Consider the following 22,133-nt stretch of genomic DNA (forward strand, 5'->3'; position numbering starts at 1 on the left):
TACCTCAGTTAAATAATTAAATCAAACTGTGGCTCTTCGGTCCTTGAGCATATTGAAAGAAGCAGTGGAAGGCTATGCGGGGCCTACAAAGAGTGATAAGCAAGAAATGGATTACCTCCACTTTGGTTGTCTTTTGGCATGAGGTCTTTTTCAAGATCTGGCCATGTCTTATCCAAAAAAAGATGAGTTTTGAAAGGTTTTGTTATCATTACCATTACAGAAAACACTTCAGGGGTACCTTGGAGGCTGAAGTGCTGGAGCAGCTGTGATGGACTGGTTTCTTGCTTTAGTCTTGGCCAACCAGGGATGCCAGCTTTCCCTGAGATGTGGTTTCCCCACCAACAGAATGAAAAACCTGGCCAACAAATACTTCAGGCATAGTGTGTGAGGATTATTTGTAGAGGACTTGAATTTCTACATCTATTTTAACAGACTTAAAGAGTGGCAAGGAACATTCCTGGGCACTGGAACTTGGTCAAATATATTGTATTAGAAAAATCCATGGCTTGCTTTTGTCTCAGGTAAAAGCACACTCCCAACCAACTCCTGGGTATGGTTCAAGAATCAGCACACCCAGGAGACAGTTTGCATAAAGCTACCTTGTTCTGGAATACAAGAGTATTTATTAGGTTGGATGTGGGCTGGTTTATGCCAGGTGGCATCAGTACGAGAGCTATGTTTGGTTATCTACTGGAGATGTAGTCAGAAAGTCTAACCTACTCCCTATACCGACATGGTCACTCTTGGTCATAGGAGCAGAGATGACCTGGGAGAGGATGCAAAAATTGAAATGTCTGCTCTTCTTTTTCAAGCAGCTAGTAGCATCTCCTTTCACTATCTCTATATCCTAGGTCCTGAGGGAAATGCTCCATTTTGCAGTTGACAGCAGCTATAGCCTTTATTAGCCTGGCTACAGCCCACCAGTACTGTAGCCAACAGAGCACAAGGGAGTCATACATTTAACATCATCTCCAGCCAGCTTTGGTCCCCACTGCAAGACTGGTAATGAAGTGGAGGAGACAGCATGTAGCATAAGCCTGGAGAGCCATGTTTGAAGCAAATCCATACAGAAACACATGAATCATGCTGCTATCCTGTCTGCTTCCTATTGCAGAAAGGCAGGATATGAACACTGAAATATATCACGATTTGTGTCTCTTTCCTGGCCACCAGTGGTACCACCACATCTCAAATAGTGCTGAGGCCACTTACCACTACCTGGTTCTAGGCCCAGTTCTCAAAATGACCAAAGTATGAGTTTGAGAAAGTCACATCTCCTTTTTAGCCCTCTTCCAGCTCTGAATGTGTCCGTAATTCTATTTAGACTAGGTGTAGCATCCGTGTCTTAAATAACTCAGGACAGCTACAATGAGATGTTCAAAGCACCTACACGTCTTGAGTTACATTAATGATGAAGATGAATCAATACCTGGGACCTGACTCTCCCACTTCATCTCTTGGTGATTAGATTTCTGATTTTTTTTTTTCTGTCCAAGAAAAAGATATTCATCTTTCATGCCTATTTAAGAGAAAGCTCTGCATAAAATTTGTCCACTCATTATTTTTTCTCTCTCTTTCTCCTCATTCTGTTTTTTTTTTTTTTTTCTCCCAAATGTACATATTCTTCTACATTCATCTATGCTCAGTTGATAGTTTCCTAGCTGGATTACACACACAGTTCCACGCAAAGCACATTCCTCAGATGTGTAGCTAGAAGCTTGTATGACATCAGGCAAGTTCTTACTTCTTTCTAAACTAAAGGCACCTCTACTGTTTATTGGACTTAGTTCTTATGCTCCCCTGCTGCTCAGCACATCCATAGATGCAGGCTGAAACCACTTTCTTGCAAAGACCTAGCAGTGTCCGTAAGAAAAGCAATGGGAGAGAAGGGGGAAGAAAACCTATTTTATTTTTCCAGAGGTGAAGTCGCCCATTTGATACTTTTTTTTTTTTTTTTTTTCTTTCTCTAATCCCAAATTTTTACAATACACATTCTAGCTTCACCCACTTCCTCTGCGGGAACAGCTGTCAAAACGCCGTTACATCCTAGGCTACTGTGGCTTTACGACTCACATTAGCAGCTCTTTAAGGGTCTGGTGGTGGCTGGCTGTGAGGTTTCAAGTCTGTGATTTCTCATTACCCAACTGCCAGGAAGTGTAATGCAAGGTCAGTTGGGAATCTGAACCAGGCAGGGAGGTACGCTGCAGGGTTTGGCGGGAGGTAGACCAGAGGTAGCTCCATGGATCCCCATCTCCAGTCCCATCATATCCAATCATCCACTCTTCCTGCATAAAACTACCTGAACCGTATCAGCCAAAGTATCTGCCTGGTTCCTCAGCGTTTGGTGGTAGTATTTCTCATCACAAGAAGGGGCAAAACAAAACAAAAGCAGAAGGCGCATTGCTTGTGCGGGGTTCTCACTGATTTAGTAAACATTTCCTTGGGTGGATGCTGTAGAGAATAAGCTGTGAAGTTTACAAGTGTGATACGATACCAACATGAGCATGATTCTGGATAAAGATATCATCCTGTGTTTAAGGATGGACCGTGCTGATTCTGTGTAAAGTACTGAGGAGCCATCTCTTAAAGGGTTGGTTGAACGTCATGATGTGATTGCTGCACCGCAGCGGAAAATGAGATTGGAAAGTAAAATAAATGTAAGAATTTTGCAGGCATGGGACAAAGAGAATGGGCTAACCAACTCTGACTTTGTGCAGCGCTTTGGAGACACAGGCCAGAGTTTTCAAAGTCCTCCAGCACACCATCAAGAACAGAGTAGCCCTTGTTTAATAGTCTAAGCTGGGATGTATGGAAGTCTATCAAGGGTACACTGAAAGGACAGCTGTGGCTAAAGCTCCTTCCAAGCTCAGTTTTTCTATCACATGGCCAGTCAGCATGCCAAGCAACCTGGGTTGGCTGTCTGCTTGTTTGAAGGATTTGGACCACACTTAGCTGCCTCGTCAGGGTGCCAGACCATTGAGGAGGAGTATCTGGACACATGCATGAAAGCCATTAAGTTACTGCAGGGTAGGAAGTTACCTCCTGACAGCTGAATTAGCATCATTGGCTATGTTTTTTCTTACCCCACTTCATGAAGAAGCTTTATGTTAACATGATTACTTGACCATTGAGGGAGATAGCAAGGTTGCCTGCCTCAACAGATAGTAGCCCAGTAATCTAGATAGACTTACTTAATAGTCCACCATCTCATATCTCAATAAAATCTCTTCTGCCACAAGTTTTGCCTACTCCAGGGCTAGGTTTTGGGTTGGGTCGTTTCTTTGTTTGTTTTAAACATCTTGAGCGGTTTGACCTCAGGTAGCTGCTGGTTGATTTCTAAGCTTTCTACTTATCCACATGAAAAAGCAGCATCTGTGAACCATCCCACAGCTGTGATCCAGCAAAGCAGCATCTCATTGAATGCACCCATGTCTGGGGGCACCGTGTTGTTTCTCAGAGGCTTTGCAAACCCAGATCACCCATTTGAGTCATTAGTAGGCTGTAAAATGAACAGCAGCAGGCTCTGCTTATTTAAAGCTAAGCTGAGATGAATTTTATGTCCTAAATAGCTCCAGGGGATCACTGTGAAGAAAAATACATTCGATCAAGCAAGACAATACGTAGCCTGGGATAATGACAACTTTTTTAATTGTTGTCATTCAGCCAGACTAAATTTGGCCACGTCCTCCCTATTCTGAGCTCCAGCCAGTTACTCAATCAGAGTAACTTTGCAATCACATCATGACAGTGACATTCTGCCAAGGTATCATGACTTTTCCAGGAAAGTATGATGGCTAGTGCAATCCTAAAAACAAAGCTGATGGAGTCCATCAACCTCCTGTGCTTCTTTAACATTGTATTGCTCAGAACACTGGCACAATGACTGGCCCAAATCAGAGCATTTTGTAAGAGTCCTGAATCAGATTATACTTTGTGAGCTGTTTCACTGGGAGAGTAGAAGATCTGGTGGGGAGAGCAGGAATCTGGGGGTTTTGGCCTTGCTGTAGACAGGTCACTCTGTTAGGCAGAATTGGCAGAGATTTTTCCCCAGCTCATGGTAACACTACAAGGACAACTACATTTAAACTTCTGAGGCACTACACTGGCTGTGACCGGAGGGCCAGCTCACTTGGCAAGGCTTAATCGTTGCCAAGGCTGGGCTTGTTAAAGACCTGTTTCCTGACCTGTTGGCTGTGCTTTCTGCAGGCATAATTACTGTAGAAAGAAAAGGAGAGTAGTCTCTCGAAGACTGTGAGCATCCCTTTACCCTGAAAGCCTGGGGGGGAAGACTGCAGCAAGACCAAACAGATGAGGATCTCCACCACCCAAGCAATTAATGGGGACCATTTCACCTCTCCCAAAGCATACTGTGACCTCAATCTGGACATACACCATCCTACTCATCTAGGCAATACACTTGCCAACCTAGCAGGCTTTATGGTCTTTTAAGGTTTACATTAGTCACAGGGACAGATTGGTTCCAGGACCACAGGTCAGAAGTAGTGCTGAGGAAGGTACAGGGGCTCCTGCAACCACCTGAACCTTTTTCAAGAGATGCAAAGAAAGAGAAGCACGCTTTAAGTATAATTTAAAATACATTTATTGTTTCATTTGTTCTGGCTTTTTTGTTATACAAAGATGTTAAATAACTTAAATACATTCTCAACAGTCACTCAGAATCAGATTTATACCTACAAGCTGTACATATGAGGTAGAGAAAAATAACTTAGGCTCCCATAAGACATTGGAAAAAAAAAAAACCAACAACGAAAACCAAGAAAAATACTAATCCTTCATGTTAGCATTCCCACCTCCCTTTAAAAGGAAATGCCATCCCAAGTGTGCAAAACAAATCCTAGACTTTACATTCAGGCCTCGAAGGGCATTGTTAGAGACTAGGGTAGGGTGGAACAAGGGAAAATTCCTGTGCTAGTTTGGTAATTGCTGTTTCAGATGGGTACATGCCCAAGGGGAGCTGGCAGAATTCTCCACACATACCTTGATTAGTCCTGAATTCATCCCCACCTCTTAATCTGGGTCTCTATGTATTTATCCACTTGTACTGTCAGTAAGGAGAAACTGGCACCTCCACATGAACCAAACCACCTTCTAGAGGTGGATACACCTGATCTGATTGCCGGCCACAGGCTTCCTATCTAAGGGGGGGGGGGGGGGGGGTGACTCCAGTCCCATTGCAAATGCCCCACTATGCCAAGCATGTCAGCATCTTCTCCAACTTTCCTGAGCAACCCTGTGATGAAAGGGAGGACTAGGTGAGGGAGGAATCTTCCATCCCTTTGGGTCACCTTGCCTAATGCTGCTGAGAAGGGTTTTACCCATTTCTGAAAACATTCAGCAACAACTGAGAAAAAGGCATTATTCGGATGTGTACCCTGACAGCCTGCTGAACTTTACGTGTCTGAATCATTTGTGGTCTTAACTGACACCCTACTCACTCCCTGAACCTGAAGAAATGTAGTTACAGGAAGCCTACCATGATGCCAGAGCTGAACTGTGTTTGCAATATCCATTTGCCTCCCAACTCACAAATACTAGAGTCGGGGGGTTTTTTTGGGTTTGTTTTTTTTTTTTCAGAAATACTCTGTTTCCTGGAACATGTAAATAGCTTGGTCAAATCCAATGTTCATCAGTGAAAAATAGATCTAAGATCTATTCAACGGTAATATCATAGCCCTAAGCTTGACTGTTTGAGCAATGCCCAGATTTCTACAGGCCTGATCCTGTGCCATACTGAGTTTCCTTCAAGTTACATGAGCAGTAATGGTCATAAAAAAAGCACTATTTCTCTTGAGGGAAAATGTTGCTCTCCAAAAGTCATCACCTAGTTAGCATCCTGAAAACTGAAAGTCAGGACAAGCTGATCATGGAAGCCAGACTCAACCCAACAGATGTGCACACAGAGCCAAATAAACTGGGAACGAAGAGCTTTGCTGCACCTGTTTTGTCAAGTACAGAACAGACCTAATTTTACTGCAGCATCAACTGAGGAATTTTTCACAGGCACTATAATCCACCAGAAAATTACCTTAAGCAGCATCTACTCCATGAAAGTACCCTTGAGAAATCTGTCCCTTCATCTGGGTTCTCATCCAACCCTACAACAGCCAAACCAACCTACTATACGTTGACTAAAATAGGGCAGCTGAAAAACGATTAACAAAGAAATTCAAGACTTGGACTGAAGGGAGGCAGATGTGTAGAAGCTGGCCAACCACAAAAAAATAATCAAAAATTACTTCACCCCTGCTCAGGTCTCCAAACCAGCAATCCCAAAAGCTCTTTTGAAAACAGATGGTCTGTAACTCATCCCCTGCTTCCAAAGGTGAAGAGCAGGCTTCCTGAACCACAGCAGAACAAGTTCCCCGCTCCCCAGTTTTACGCTGCCCCATTCAAATAGATAAAAGTTGCTTGTGTGAGATCAAGCCTGGAATTTGGTCCTCTTCATTTAACCTTCCCATGTACTCTAATTATTATAATTTTTTTCCCCAACAACCTTTTCAAGAGTCATTCTTCCAAGGCCAACTGAGATCAATGGCAAATATCTAGTTATTGTAAATAGGTTTTGTCTTTCCTCCATCCAGAGTCATCTCAAGACCAGGATGCACAACTGAAAAAGGGTAAGCTTGAAGTTTCAGGGTAGCTTTTTATATTTTAATTACAAGCTACTCATTTTTCATAGCTCATTTTTAGTGTCAAAAATAATTTAAAAAACACCCTTTGATTAAACGCTTGTTTCACCAACTGGAGTCTTTTGAGAGCTGGAAGACAATGAGAACATAACGTTTAGGACTTGTTTTGCATGCCTCCACATCTGGCATATATGAGTCAGTCATACAGAATAGAAGCTTGTTAAAAAACAGATGATGGGTGCAACAATTATTTGTGTGGGGTTTTATTTCTTTTAATAGAAAATTCTGATATAAAACAGCAAACATTTTCAGTTTGCCTTGTTTACAAAAATATCGTATTTTTTTTTTAATATTTCTGACATAACTAAATGCACTATTCAATAAAAATATTCTTCCATCAGCTAACTTCTCTTTTTAAAAAATTAATAAAAAAGTTATATAAATAATGGTTGCACCCCCCCAACCCCAAAACTGATCTTGCAAGTCTTGCTGGATCAGCTTAGGAGAACCAACACTTTGACACTTTTGGGGGGACGGGGTGAAAGAGGATCAGAAACCAGAGACCTCCCCTACACCTGTCCATCCTTCTCCAGTTACATCTGCTGCAACAACCTATTTCTCTGGGGGTAAGAAAAAGGGAAAAAGTCGCTTTGCGCTTTTTTTTTTTTTTTTTTTTTTTTTTAATATGAAATGACACCATGAACGATTCAGGGACTCAAAATCGACTCTTGTAGTAGTTTTACAAAACCGAGCAATTTCATTGAATTGCACTGGAGATCCAATGGTGTGGTGGTAGAATTAGCCTCTCTGGAAAAATCCAGTTTCTCACAGCTGGAACAAAAAGGGTTTTACAAAACACTACCCAATGTTTTATAGAGGCCTTCAGAGTCTCTTATCTAGGGTTTTCTGAACACACATATGGAGTAGCACAAGCATAAGCTCCAGCTCCATGGGTCAATTCAATTCCAACAGAATTCCACCAGCAGAAAACCCAGGTCAAGCACTGAGAGGTTTTTGAGAGGGTTTGATGTCTTTTCTACTAGCTGCTACTCGTTTCATTCCACTCAAGCTCCACTGGAGTTTTCCAAAACGAGGCTTTTCCCCCCCATTCCTTCTTCAAAGATAAGGCAAACACTGGAACATGCTGGAACTAAACACCCCCTCACCCAAAACACACATAATGCGGAGGGGAGGGGGGAAGAAGAAAAATAACCCACATATGTTTTACCACCCTAGGTCAAAAGGCCAAGAAGACATGTTCTCCTGATTTCAGAGTGTTAGTATATTTTATACACTGCCTATACATTTAACACATGTGCCTCGCTACTATTTAGTTATTTATACTTTTTTTTTTTAACCACAGGAGAATAAACCTTGTTATTTACAATATATAACAGGCAAGTAATATATCCACATTAACATAAATACAATTTGTTTTTTGTGTTTGCTTTTTTTTTTTTTTTTTTTTTTTTAAATACTTACAGAAAGCATCCAGGCTTCAGTGCGTGAGTTACAATACACAGAAGAGCTCTTTCACTCAGTAGTTCATTCACTCTTTGCCGCTTTCTTCTAGTCAAGCTTTGACAATCTGCTTTATTGCCCTCCTATCTCTCTCTCCCCACCACTGCCAAACACACCAAGCTACCCCACCCCATCTGACCCAGGCATATTCTCTGCAATGATATCTATGCCACCACTGCCCTCTCTTCTGCATCTAGGGACTCATTCTCCTCTCACACCAGTGCAATGTGGAGTTACTCCAGCGAGGTCAACGGAGACAGAGACACCAGTGAAAAGAAGGAAAATGAGGCCCACGGTTTAAATATAACAATAATAATAATAATAATAATAATAATAATAATAATAATTAATAATAATGCACATAAATTGAGGCCCATTCTTTAATTAAGAACAAATGTTTTTTTAAAAGAATGGAGCCAGAAATACTAATTCAGACCCAAAAATCCTCACGTTTAGAGAAGGTTTGGATCCAGCCTTACTTTGGAGGGGAAGAGCTATTCTAGCACACACACAAAAATGTAACAGTGAGTTTGCACATATGTGTGAGAGAGAGACAGAAGGAGAAAGAGAATTTAACATAATACCACATTGAAACCATAAGAAGGTCCTTCTGAAGGGTTTTACAATAAATAAATGTTCGTTCAATATTTATATATATATTTATGTGTCAGTGTGCGTGTGTGTATATATATATATACACACATGCGCACACTGAATAATAGGTTTCTAGTCAGTTTATTTTTTAAGCCATTAGATAAACTGCTCGTGGGTGACTTTTAAAGCAGTACATCTCCCAGAAGCTGCAAGACATCCCCACAAACTTTCTGCATCAAATGCACCACCGTGCATTTGCCGTGGCGGAAAGGACAAACGCTGCATGTGGATTCCTCCTCCAGCACTACATCAGCCTCCAGTATTGTACAGCAAATAAAGAAGTGTCAAAAAAGAGACAGTACACTTCACTTTGCAGGACCATAGCGCTATTAATGGTAACATCCTGTCCCTCCCCATGCCCCCACCTCAAGATTTGATGCCAACAAGCCAGGTTGGACTGCTGGTATTTGTTACCAAGACAAAAAACAAAACCAAAAAAACAATTTTTTGTCCTCCCAGTAGATGCACATGAACAGCTTAAATATTAGTGGCTAATATTTTGGGGGAAAAAAAGGTTAAAAAAGAAAATAAAAGAAAAAACACCTTGAAAAATAATGATCCAGCTTGGAAAACTGCTCTTTTTGTTTGGCTAACATCTGCCACTGCTTGAAAAATTCCAGCCAACTTTCCTCTTTTAAGAACCAGATGAATGACTTCTATAAAATTGGTGGGAATTGCTACTACTGGACAATCAAAAATTGCTACCAAAAAGAAAATAAAATGCCCTCTGCTCTTCAGCATTTCCTTAGAAAGCTTTGTTGAGGCATTCACTAGATGCTTCCAATCCACTTTTACATGACTGAAGGATATTGCCACATTGGGTCCTGGACTGCAAGTCTCCGTCTTTGAAAGAAAAAAGGAATTCTGAAGGTTGTCATCTATTTCACAGTGTCAGAATGATCTACCACTGCAGTCAGTTTCTGGCTTCTCTGCCCACTTGATAGTTTGTCTCTGCATCGATTGGTTGCTCCAAATCCAATAGCTGGTTGTCATTTAGCAGTTGTATTTTTAAAATACAGTTCTCAATCTAGTGGTTAAAAAAATCTTAAGGTCATAGGGTTTACATACAGCTTGTGTCATGTACCACTGCCATAGTTTAGAGTAAATGGAATGATGACCTAGTAAAAGAAAAGTCAACTCCTCCAGAGGTCTGATCCAGTCCGAAAAAGCTGCTGTACAATGCAAGACATTGCTGCATTCCAATATGCACTCGAATTTCTCTTGTCCTACTCAGAAACACATGTCCAAATTCAGCTGGCATAAGACTAAAAAGTTCCAGTTCAGATTTCTGAAGCAGTTACCACAGGGTGAATTTGATCAACAAGAGGTGGGAAGAGGAGAAAAAAATAAATCATGCACAAAGTGAAAATAAAAGTATCTAGTGGTTTTTTTAAAAAATAAAAATAAAAATTAAGACAGCGATAGTGCCAAAGAAACTGCATTTGAAAAAATTGTTTGGATTTTTTTTTTTAAAAAAAAAGAACACAATTGGATGAAGGGGACAGGCACATCTGGTTTTCTACTGTCTTCCCAACCTCTTTCTTGGATATATTTCTTTCTGCAACATGGTGGACCCAACATTTTTTTGAGCTGTATTTGGTGATCAAAGCATGTGGATACAGAGCTGTTATTAAAAAGCTTACCCTCCAAGTGGGTCTCTTTGTCAGAGCCTCGTTTGCTCAATGTGCAGAAACTCCACTGGAGGAACCATCAGGGCTGTTTCTGCTTACCCTACACACCTCTCCAGTTTTAGAAGGAGAAATAAATGACCACTTCCTGTGCCATTGCATTCATAGCGGAAGGATCTTTCATTTGTATCTGCTTAGTTCTCTAGGCAGTTGGGTAAGTTTCAGGAATAAAGTAGTATAGGTTATTTATGCCAAAAATAATACATTAGCCCAGGAGTTCATGGAGGATTGGTGAAAATTATCAAGATGTCCCAAGGATAAATGATCCGTCAAACTGCGTAGACAACTAAGGTGGAGGTCAACTGGTGTCTAACCCCAGTGTGACAGGCACTTATTTTCACATGGTTGGACCTCATTAAAATTCAGTCTACAGGAAAACAAAACAAAAACAAAAACAAAACAGCAACACAGTTGGGTCACCTGTACCCTACAAAGTGCTTATGTCTTAACATAGCTTTCAGATCCCAGAAGGTCAATCAAACCCTGTTTGTCTCCATATGTAGTTCTCATAGATCACCATCGCCCGTCACCGAGGGTTGCCATCAAGCAGAAGACGCGTCAGTCTTTGCAGGTGTAAACCTCTTCTCTCTGGGTGCACTGCTTGCATTCCACATAGCAGCACCAACGGACCTGGCACTGGCACGGACGGGTGACCACCCGGCTCTGCGTATTGTGCCCTCGCCCGCAGCAGATGCTGTCACAGTTCTTGTCTTTGTAACATTTCCTTCCCGAAGTTCCAGGTGAGTATCTACTCATCATACAGAAGCTTGGGGAATCGTCAATGTAGACAAGATCTGTAGTCCTTGGGATCTGATCACTGTGACCAGGGATGGACTTCTTGGGTGGGGAGATGTCACCTTCCCCCGTGGCCTCGTTGGTAGTGCTGCCCACTTTGAGCGATGTCTCGTACTTCTGCTTCAGCTGCTTTCCTATTTCATGGAATGGAGAGAGCTGCCTCCAGCAAGTTCGGACAGTACAGGATCCCGATACGCCATGGCATTTACAGGTTGTTTCCACTCCAGCTTTGATGACCTGCAGACACACATGGCCCCAAAAGAAAATCAGTTATGGGGGAAGAAATCAAGACACAGAGGAAAAAAAAAACCCTTTGCTAGAAGACACTTCTGGAACAGAAAGTCGATGACAAATACAAAAACTATCTGTTGAAAGAGGACAAAAAATACGTACTACAGGACTTGTTTTAGTAGGGTCCCAGTTTCCACGAATATGACATTTACATGCCAGAATATTGCTTTATTGGCTAGTTAATGACACTACTTAGGTGTACAAAGGTAGTCCAGCGCTGGCACTCATCTACATAGAGATCTGAAGTGGTGGTGCAACTAAGAGATTAATACATATTTCAAGACCTATTTATCTATTTTAATAAGAACAAGGAGATAAAATGTAACAAAAATGGAAGGAGTTAGATTAGTGGAGAAAAGAGGGAGAGTTCTGCTATAACACACACAAACACACAGGTGGGATGGCACGTGCTCCAGAAGACGACTGTAAAACCTTCTCCATACGACAAGACACAGGATATCACCTTAAACTCACACACCTCCCATTTAGCAGCACAGGCTCAGTGGAAACATTCTTAAGCTCGTCTGTGTCCACCAGTAACAACTAGGCATAGCATCCTACCTGGTTCACTTTGTGACTCAGGAAAAACCTTCATGTAGCTGATGCCCTCAATAACAACAGTCTGAATTACCCTCACCAAAAGCAGCAGCTCCAAAAACATCCAAGTAGCTTCTGCCTCTCCAATCTATGTTCAGGATCCTGTTCCAGAGTGTGGTAGCATGTTCAAAAGGAACCTGCCAATTTTTTTTCTGCTAGCAACGAAGAAGCCTGCATGTGCTTTTATAAACAAAGAGGGCTTGCTGGCCAAACACGTTTAACAAAGTATGTTTTCATGCACAGTGAAGTCCAAGGCTGCCTCGGTCTCCACTGTGCCCTCCTTTTCTCTGAAAAATTAAGATGTGAAGAAATAGAAAATGGACCCCTGTGTGAAGGGCTCAGTAATTCCAGGTGCTTTAATGCAGCCCCCAGGATTTACTCTGCCTGTGGCACCAGCTGTAGGCAGCTTGGAAGGCTGGCTTCTCACACAGAAGTTTCAAGGGGAAAAACATGAAAGCTGGGATAAGAAGAGTCCAGGCCAGCGGCTTCAGTCCTCAGCCCATCAGGGGTTGACACTACGACAGAGCTGGTGGCTGCAGGAAGGACTAGGGGACTGGTCTTCAATTTTCAAGCACAGAGAAGATGTGGGGCAGTCACTCTGCAGGGAGATAAGGGAACTTTAAATTTTCAGGTCTGGCCATAGGAACAGACCCCCTGCACTAAAGGCTGCACCATCTGTCTCATCATGAGCAAACAGGAGCTATTCCATGTCAGGATGAGGAACCTCAGCTCTGCCCTGATGCTTCCGCAGCACCTCAGGGTGAGCAGGTCCTGAGGTTTGACCAGGCAATACAGTAAGCAAAGCCACAAGTGTTGACAAAGAACTTGACCCAGGGGTGGAAAAGACACTTGGCTAAATGCCGTGTCAGGCTTCTGGTGAGGAGATAAATGGAAAAGGCATCACACAGGCCTTCAGGGGCTGCTGCGCCCAGATGTTGTCTACACAAGCCACTGTCCAGGGAGGAACAGGCTGCAAGGTTCAAGTCCCAGGCTAGCATAACTTATATAACGTAGTGACAAAGCCTTCTAGAAGGTGTTTTCAACTAGGATGGAAACATCTATTTTATTCTCTCCACAAAAAAAAAAAAAAAAAAAAAAAAAAAAGCAGGGCACTTATGACCAAAGTCTTCAAACTCAATATGAAAAAGAAAGGTAAGGCATTTAAGCCCTTAGAAACTGAAGTAGATTCTGTCCCCTCCACACCTTTCTTAATTACTTTTTATTCCAAAATTCAGACACTTGTAGTCGGTGTTGTAATGAGAAATAAGACTCATCTCACAGATCACTACAGGAGGAAAATAACGTTCAAAATATCAGAAAATAAATGTGTATGTTTAATTTATTCCAAAAGCAAAAGAAAGCCAGTGTCCATATGGCAAGATATCCAGATCTTGCTTGGGGATAGCTCTCTTCAGACCACAACAAAGTGTAAACACAGAAGGAAGAGCAGAGCCAGTGGAACCACCGTGTTCACATATGAGATGGAGGGAACAGAAAGACGAGGTTATTTCCAACAGAAAAAAGCAGCATGGGAAAGAGAAGCAGTATCAGGAAGGGAAGAGAAGAAAGCAAAGAGGATCAATGGTTACTTATCTTGAATAGATACAAAGGTGGTAACAGCATCCCAGGTGCTGCAAAGGACCCCATACCCATAAATTGACTGATGTTAAGCAAAGGATCCCATCCTTTTCCAATCAGGCTACAATAAAGAAGCTTCATGGCACAAAAGCATACCCATCTCCTTATAAATGGCATCTGAATGTTCCCTCCCAGTTTCTCCAGAGACAGATTCATGTCTGGGACTCCTCCATGGGCAACATGAGAGCAGACATGTTATTTGGACAGTCCCAGATAATTTGCATTTTGTCCACGGATTATAAGCAGGTATTTATAGTTCTAGCTCTCCCCCCCTGCCCCTTCCCCAAAACAGGTTACATTTTGACTTTAAATGGGTAAAATACAAGCACCCCTTAAAATAGCAAGCTACAACAGAGTTGGATTTATAGAGCTGCCTCCTGTCAAGGTGCTACTGAAAGCACCCTTCCTTTGGGCATCTACGGCATCTAAAGAAGAAAAAAAAAAAAAAAAAATCTCCCTTCTGCCCATTATGGCACCTGCCTACATTATGGCCTCATGACAACAGAAGACTGGCTCCAGTCCATTTCCTGACCATCCGGTTCTTAATTATTTGGCAGCATGAGTCCTGCTGAGCACCATGTGCAAACATGCAGTAGGTCATGGACTAAGAATTGGGGTCTGGCCCAATTCTGATATTACAGAGACATTTTTAGAAAGACACTATGCATAATACGGCCTTCAGCAAAGCCTGGCCAATGGTCACACTTCATTCCTGCAACAGCCAAGACCTTTTCAAATGCAATCCAATAATACACAGTAGCATTCAAACAAGTGACGGGTTACAGAGAGAGATGTGTTACTGCTTATAGTACTCAGCTGGGCCGGCTTGGTTAGAGGCTGTCACGCTTTGTGTGCCAAAGTGTCTAGCCAGCTCTGCAAGAAATCCCACAATGTTAGACAAGAGCGTACAGAACACGTTTCAACACAAAGAAAAAAAAAAAAAAAAAAAAAGCCCTCACCCCTACTGTCTCTTCTGTAAAGTCACATTTCACTGGTTGTCCAGAAGTGAGAGGCAAGTTCATGTGAAACAAAGCTCCTGTACTTGATTTCACGCCCAGACCATCAGCAAACTGGGCAAAATTGCTGAGATACTTGCAGAAGGGCTGCACACTGCAGTCATTCATCAGTTCAGGCTTTTCTCAGCCCTTCCACCTCCCCCAACCCATTTGCATCTGCTCCACCTGGAAGAGATGTCCACCACTGTACAGGAGATGGGAAAACAAGAAACCAACAGGAATTGGATCAGCTGGCAGACACGCTCCTGTGCACAGGTTTGGCTGGATTTAGAGCTAGTTTAAGAAGGCACAGTCATGAAATGCAGGAAGGGAACTTGGACACCAGGCTGTTCCCGTCAGAAGCCACCTCTCCAGAGCTCAGGGGGAGAGCTGACACTGCAGGTGCAGTATAACCAAGGCATACACATGGGGCTAGCAGATTCGGCACAACATGTGCTGGAAATCCAGATCCTGGTGGATTGGCAGCTAGCAGATGGCGGCAGACCTTCAATCAGGAATACTCATTAGTTTGAGTAAACTCAATAGGTTTAGGCACTTGAAACACAGCGTCCAGCCAGGGTTGACCTCACTGAGGCAGGCATTAGAGTTTAAACGCCTGCATTTGAGAAACACCTCTAAACTCCTATCTGACTCAGTGGAGCCGAAGCAGGCAGAGGATCCTGCAGTGAAGCAGACCTGCACATGCTCTGCTGAACAGCTCTCCAGGCTCCACTGATTGTGCTGACTACGTCTCTACTCATTAACAGGAGCCTAGAGAGCCAGCTCACATGAAGGCACCTCAGTTTATAAAACTTGTAAGCAGAATCCCACCCTCTGGGCCAAATTCAGGTGTCTAAATATCAGCATCTAGCACTATTTGAGGTCCTACAAAACATTGCTCTTCACCACCAGCTGCCCCTCCAGCAGGATAAAGGTCTCTCAAAAAGTGCTAATGCATATGTTTAGGTAAATGAATCCCACTCTTCCCGTCTTAACAGTGATAAACAAAGCCCCTAATGAATCCCAGTCTGTTTTATTCCTGACCCACTTTCAGCTCCTTATTAAGCAGCGGCTAGGACAGCTTAGATGTCATGCGCTGGCAGGCCAAAGCATTAAAGTTTTCCACTGTCCCCCTTCTCACGAATGCACCAGTTCATGAAATACAGTATGTGGATTTTCATATGATCACCGTGCAAAAGCGTGGTGCATCCCAAATGCCCCATAAACCATCTCACTTGAAGGACCAGAAAGGGCTCGAGAATGTTACAAGGCAGCTATAGCGAACATCCTAGAAAAAATTCTTCCCCAGCCAGCCTGCCCTGCTGCTGACAGTCACGATGCAGCTACTCAAGGCAATGCGTGATGAAAAACTGCTGCCTACAGGCCCCTAACCACCCACGAGCCAAAATGAATCTTGGCAAAGACCTTCTGTTTCCCATCTCGTTCTCCAGCTTCCACAAAGACCTTCCTCCTCTTGATGCAGGCTCCTGTCAAAGACACTTAAATCCACCTCATTCCTCCAGGAAGCAGAGAAAGATTTATCCAAGTCAGCAGGTTGCTTGGAGAGGTGTTGGAGAAACCTTTCCTGGCTGGGCCCTGGGACAAATGGGTAAATGTCTAGATCATGATTTCAAACCTGAAAGGACTTCCAGGATATAATAATTTCATTGTCTAGGGTACATGAGGAAGAATAAGACTTTAATACAAGCTTATTTCAAGAGCCATAGGTAGCTCCTGTTTTCTTTTCAAGGCACATCACAGTTCAGCGCCTGATCTGTATCCATCCTACATAGATCTGAACCTCTCTTGAACAGACATGGCATCACCACTTATCGTATTTCATCTACACATAAGTCGTCGCACACATGATTCTATCCTGTCACAGATGTGAAGCAAAATTTTCAGCTTAAATCCAAAGCACAAAACTCTTCTTGCTCGCTATGGCATAAACTCCATAGCTACCACACATCAGCAGAGTTGTAGTAACTCAGGAGTAACAACACAGGTGTGCATGTGAATCCTTATATTGTGCTGTAGAGAGCTTCCACCATGAAAGCAAAGTTGAACAAAGACAACTAGTGGGCCAGGGATAGCATCACACATCAAAATCATTTCCTCCCACTTTCCTCTGAACAACCACCTGGTCTGGTAGTCTCACAAGTAAGAGAGCAGTTTAGGAGGAAAATAAACCTCTTTGAAAAAATTAGTTTGTTTCACTTAGGAACACAAACTCCCATTGATCTTGTCGTGAGAATACCAAATACTGACAAAGGCACAATGAGGAAAACGATTATGTTAGAGCAAGACTGAACCGTCTCTATTGGTGTTTGCTGCTAAGAGGAAATCAGATAGCACTGCAGGACTGCCTGTCCAAATCTTTACAAGAGCCATAGGGAAAAAGGATCACAGCAGAGCATTGCTATGCAACATGTAATCCTTCCTCACAACAATGGTTCGCTACGAAGCTCAGACTAAGTGCCCCTGTAATGATCAGTCTCAGACATGCTGCAACACACAATTTCTCAGTGTTTTAGCTGAAACACTGAGGACAGATTCCCATTCATTCACAGCTGGGTCACGGGGCTCTGGCGGTGGTTTTCAGACAACTCTTGTCTGGGCAGCAGCAGTCCAAAGCGCACGCACAGCCGTGAGAATTCCTTGGTTATAGCTCCGCTGTCGTCATGGCTGGTCTGCGGCTCCAAGGCTTCAAACCATTCGCTATGGTTTGGGGGAGAGGAGGGAGCGAATGAACCTCCTTAGAGTCAGCTCATCCAGGAAAAAGCCTGCCCTCATCTTGTCTTACTGCAGAAAGGGCTTTGGGATGCTTCTTTACAAAACAGATCTCTTCCATTCTCTCTCTATATATATCCTCCTTCACTTTAAATAGGCCTAGTTTTTCTCTCAGCTCAAGTATTAACGTTTGTTTGGACAGCAGTCATGGTCCCTATTTCTTCACAGTGCCCAAACAACTAGAAGACCAGACTTGTCCCTTAACACTGGCCATCAGCATTGGTTGAATTATAAAAGCTTCACAGATTCTTGGAAGTCTTCTTTTCCATTCCTTTTTTTCTTCTATCTTTTTTTTTTTTTTAAAAAAAAAAAACCAAACCTTTGTTTGAGACTGTTCCCAAACTTTTTTCAGAATAGTTTGCCCTTTCCACTACCCTTCCTTCCTTAAAAAAATGAACAATTTTAGTGAAATACGCAATACAAACACTTAAACAGCGAACAACATAACCCTACTTTAAATTGAGAACTTTTTTCCCTTCAGTATTCCTAGTGTGCTTCACAGGCTAAGGGAGCTCCACATAAACAACTAATTTCAACTTATGGGACGCAGTAAGCAATTTTTTCCAGAGTGTCGATTTCCAGGCCTTAGAAAGACTTTGGCTGAGCCAATCTCAGCCTGAAAGGAGGGGAAAATCCAGAGCGCATGCTTATGAATTCCTACCCGTCATAACCTGCAGCAATTAATACTAGTGGTGGCCCTGAAAACTGATCTGTACATACAAAGTCAAGAGCTAGTCTCAGAGAGGCTGCTGTTTACTAGGTCTGATTTGTACCTTGGTAAGCGTGATGCTAGATTTCTCACTGCAAACACACCACTAAAGAAACTGCCTAAAAGATGCATTATGTCTTTTTTTCTTTCTTCCATGCACCAACTGCATTACTGTAAGTTCATATAGATTTGTCTCATAAAAAAAGAGCAATTATTACACTTTTAGAGAGTGCAGAAAAACAGTGGGATTAGCGTTTAAACTTTCCTGTTCAGCAAACTCCGGAGTTTGACTGCAAGCACATTTGTTAGTAGGAACCCTACGAGATGGGATGGGCAGTGCTTGTAAACACTGTCTCCACAACAGGAGACCAGGGTGTAAGCCTCTGCTTTGTAACGCCTGTGCGTGACCTTTAGTAAGTCACTTAATCTTTCTGGGTCTCATTTTCCCCTCTGTAATATGGAGATACAGAACTGAGGAGGGTGGTATGCTCTGATAACATGTTACGGCATAGCTCATGAAGTTCCTCAGACAGATGATATCTGGGCAAACATCTACCTGATATGGAGAGTCCATCTCCAGCACAGGAGGCACGCTCAGCTCTTGAGATAGATCCCTGCCAGCACTGCTTAAGAGGAAAAGCCATTTCTTGCATGGACTTAGAAAAAAAGTAAGTCAACAGCAAGGAAAAGTCCAAGCACCTCCCGCTATCCTCTCCAGAGCATCCCACATGGTTTCAGAGATGCAGGCATAACGTTTCTTGGGATGGGTCTGAACTTGAACCCTACAGCAAAAAGGGTGACAAGGATCCTTCAGAAATACTCATATAGTCTACACAGACCAAAAGATGTGGGTTGATATTGTGCAAACACAGTTAAGGAAGCCTCGTGAAGGGAACCAGTTTCTAAGGGGGATATTGCCTGAAGAGAGACCTTTCAGAGGAGGGAAGAATTCTCTTGTTCTTCATTTCTGCCCTCCCATAGTTTTGCGCTAAACACTCTTGACTCTCAGGGAGACTGTGGTTATACCCCTGACTTCAGGGTCAGGCAAAGGCTTGCTTGTGTCCCTCCTTCTGGAAGGATAAAGGGAAAAGGGAATGAGAACATGACTTTTTTTTTAGCTTGGATAACAGCAGCCCCCTTTAATAGTGCCCCTTGGATCTGCAAGACATGCTTGACCAGACATACCTCTGGAAGAGGTCAGCACTCCTGGGATTAAGAAACTTAGCAACGCTCCAGAGAGGGAGTTGGAAAGTCATGTTTAATGATACTTTGCTGAGAAACTGGACAAATTTAATTAAAACATCACTTACTCAAGCCCAGTGGAACTAATTGAGTGCTCTAATATTCCGACTTTTCATTAATGGGTTACAAAAGAGGGCTGCACTTGTGTGTACAAGGGGGGAAGACGGGGGGAGGATATAGAGAAGAGAGCTTTAGCAAGGCTGCCTGTACTTCATTTAATATAACCAAGAAACTTCATTGCTGGCAACCAAGCTTTAATACGGTTGACTTCTCTCTCCACCACCACACCCCATCCCCTTGACACATACACACATCCCCCCAACACACACCCTCTCCACCCAAGACCCCTCTGAAATAATAGCTGAATGAGCAAGAGTAGATTTGGCAAAGGAAGGGAAATTGCTTTTTTAATAAGTGGTCTATTCAGAGCTCCTACTTTTCAATAAAGAGAAGGCTGGAGAAGTCCTGGTCTAATTACCTCATCCTCACACTAGACAAGCTCACCCTTTCATTAGTGATTGAGGTCATATCATATAACTTTCTGAGCAATCACAGGCACAACATGTTCGGTGATTATTTCATTGGTGGCAGCAAAATTACAGTCGGCCCATCAAGGTTGTAAAAAAACAGAAGTAAAATAATAACTAAATGAGAACTTCTACCAAGAGAGACTAAAACTAGGCGGGATAGGATAATGTCACCCTTGCAGAAATACGCAGATTGTTTGCTAGAGTGACACCATGGAGAAACTGTCACGTTGACCAGAAGGGTATAGGGGTGGTTACCAAATCAGTCAATTAAGCATAGGTCCTTTTTTTTTTTGCTGGGTCTCAAGGGACTATTTATACACTCTGCCATGGTTGAGAGTAATTAGATGAGAAGGGTTTTATGTTGTTAAGAATCAGAGACCACCAAGCTTGAGCTATATCTTTAATGGATATTCCTCTACTCCCTCAGTGAACACACACATGCACATCCATACATACACTGTAAGTACACCAATATTGGTTGGCACCGCAGCAAGCTCCCGTAGCAAAAGCAAGCAGTAGAAAAGAAAGTCTCTTTGTCCATTCTTAGCCCAGTCCAAAGCAATCCGTAGTGCAAAGGTTTTGGTTCACGCATGTATGGCTTCACTAACAGATATAAAATCTGCGGTTTGGTTAAAGGAAAAACACAGTACGTGCTGAACAGGTATTCAGGAGAGCTGGCTTCAAGTCTCCTGCTCTGTCATGGGCTTGATGCATAACCTTGGGAAAGGCATTCAGTTTACATCTCAGCTCCTGCTTGAAATGGCCATAATCATCTTTCTGGAACTCACAGGGATGTTTGAGGCCATAAGAGCATCTTAGTTATATCATGAGCACTCCAGTTCAAAATTGTTCCGTTCCAAAATGGCACAAATCAAGGCTATCTCCAGTCTTTCTAGATTGCCTTTGATTCACATCAAATCAAATACGTATGAGTTATTTGACCCAAACTAGGTTAGTACAAGGTGGCTTCAGACTGTCATAGCCACTAAGTTAGCATCTCCTGCTACTCAACGAGTGGTAAGTCTATATGGCAGCGGTTGATGGCAGCTTCTTTGGAGAAAGATGACTACAGGAAACATGATTGAGTTTCATATTTAACTCACTACCTTCATCAAGAAAGACATCAATAAATTCAGCAAGGGAACTTAGTACTGCCTGTTGAGCAGCTCTCATCCTCCAACAACACTGCACTTGCAGTGGAACCGGGACGAAGGAAGCAGATTGAACCTGATATTAATCTACACCCAAGTGTAAGCAATGTCAGAGACACCTCATCAACCACACCAAGGTCAGTGCTCAGGCTTCAAATCAGTTTGAATATTTTGACACCTGAAGCAAGTGCTACAGGTTCACGATTACAAATTACAGCCTGAGTCCTCATCTCTAATATCTCTGATCAACATCTTAATGACACCTTATTGTGCCAGTGGTTTATGTCCACATACCCTGACTATATAGACATATGTTCTCCTGATCTTGAACCACCATCATCCTAAAAGCTTCCTTCTCAACGTGCAGTTCACTTGTTCTCTGCCTGGCTTCACTCTGGTGTCATAAACCTGGTGGGCTGCTTGGCTTGCCTTTCAGCTATGGTACAATTATTCTAGAAGCATAAACAGAGAAATCATTTCAACCGCTGCTGCAAATAGGCAAGGAAAGCTGTCAGACAGCAATACCAATTCGACAGACACGGTGTGGGTGGACTAAAATAGGAACACTGGATCACTGATCTGCAGCAAAGGTCTTTGACTTGGATTGCCATGAGGGCTCTCAGTGTCTGGACAACTGTCACAACTGTTACTCAGCTGTTTAGCTCCAGATATTACATTAGTGCTTAGAAACCACTGTCAATGACCAGAGCCTGACTGTGCCAAGTAAAGTAGAGGCAGAGGATGCAAGAGTCCCTAAAATATCCCCTTCCCTGGGAACTAACTCACAGTGGGATCAGGACAAGAAAGGGAAGGAAGAGAGTGGAGATGCACTCCCTCCAGCTCATCCTTGGAGTTCATTTAGCTCAAAGTCACATAGAGCAG

The 22,133-nt window shown here is 42.8% G+C and overlaps 1 protein-coding gene across 1 annotated transcript in view; it reads right to left on the minus strand.

Annotated features, from left to right (window-relative positions):
* Positions 1-11,021: 11,021 nt before the first annotated feature.
* Positions 11,022-22,133, minus strand: part of WNT9A (Wnt family member 9A) — a 57,059-nt gene continuing 45,947 nt past the window's right edge. The window contains exon 4 of the mRNA XM_074898210.1: positions 11,022-11,545. Coding sequence (XP_074754311.1) covers positions 11,072-11,545 — 474 coding nt within the window. The 3' untranslated portion in view covers positions 11,022-11,071. The remainder of the gene's footprint in view (positions 11,546-22,133) is intronic.

This window comes from Athene noctua, chromosome 2 (genome assembly GCF_965140245.1).
Source record: "Athene noctua chromosome 2, bAthNoc1.hap1.1, whole genome shotgun sequence".
Lineage (NCBI taxonomy): Eukaryota > Metazoa > Chordata > Aves > Strigiformes > Strigidae > Athene > Athene noctua.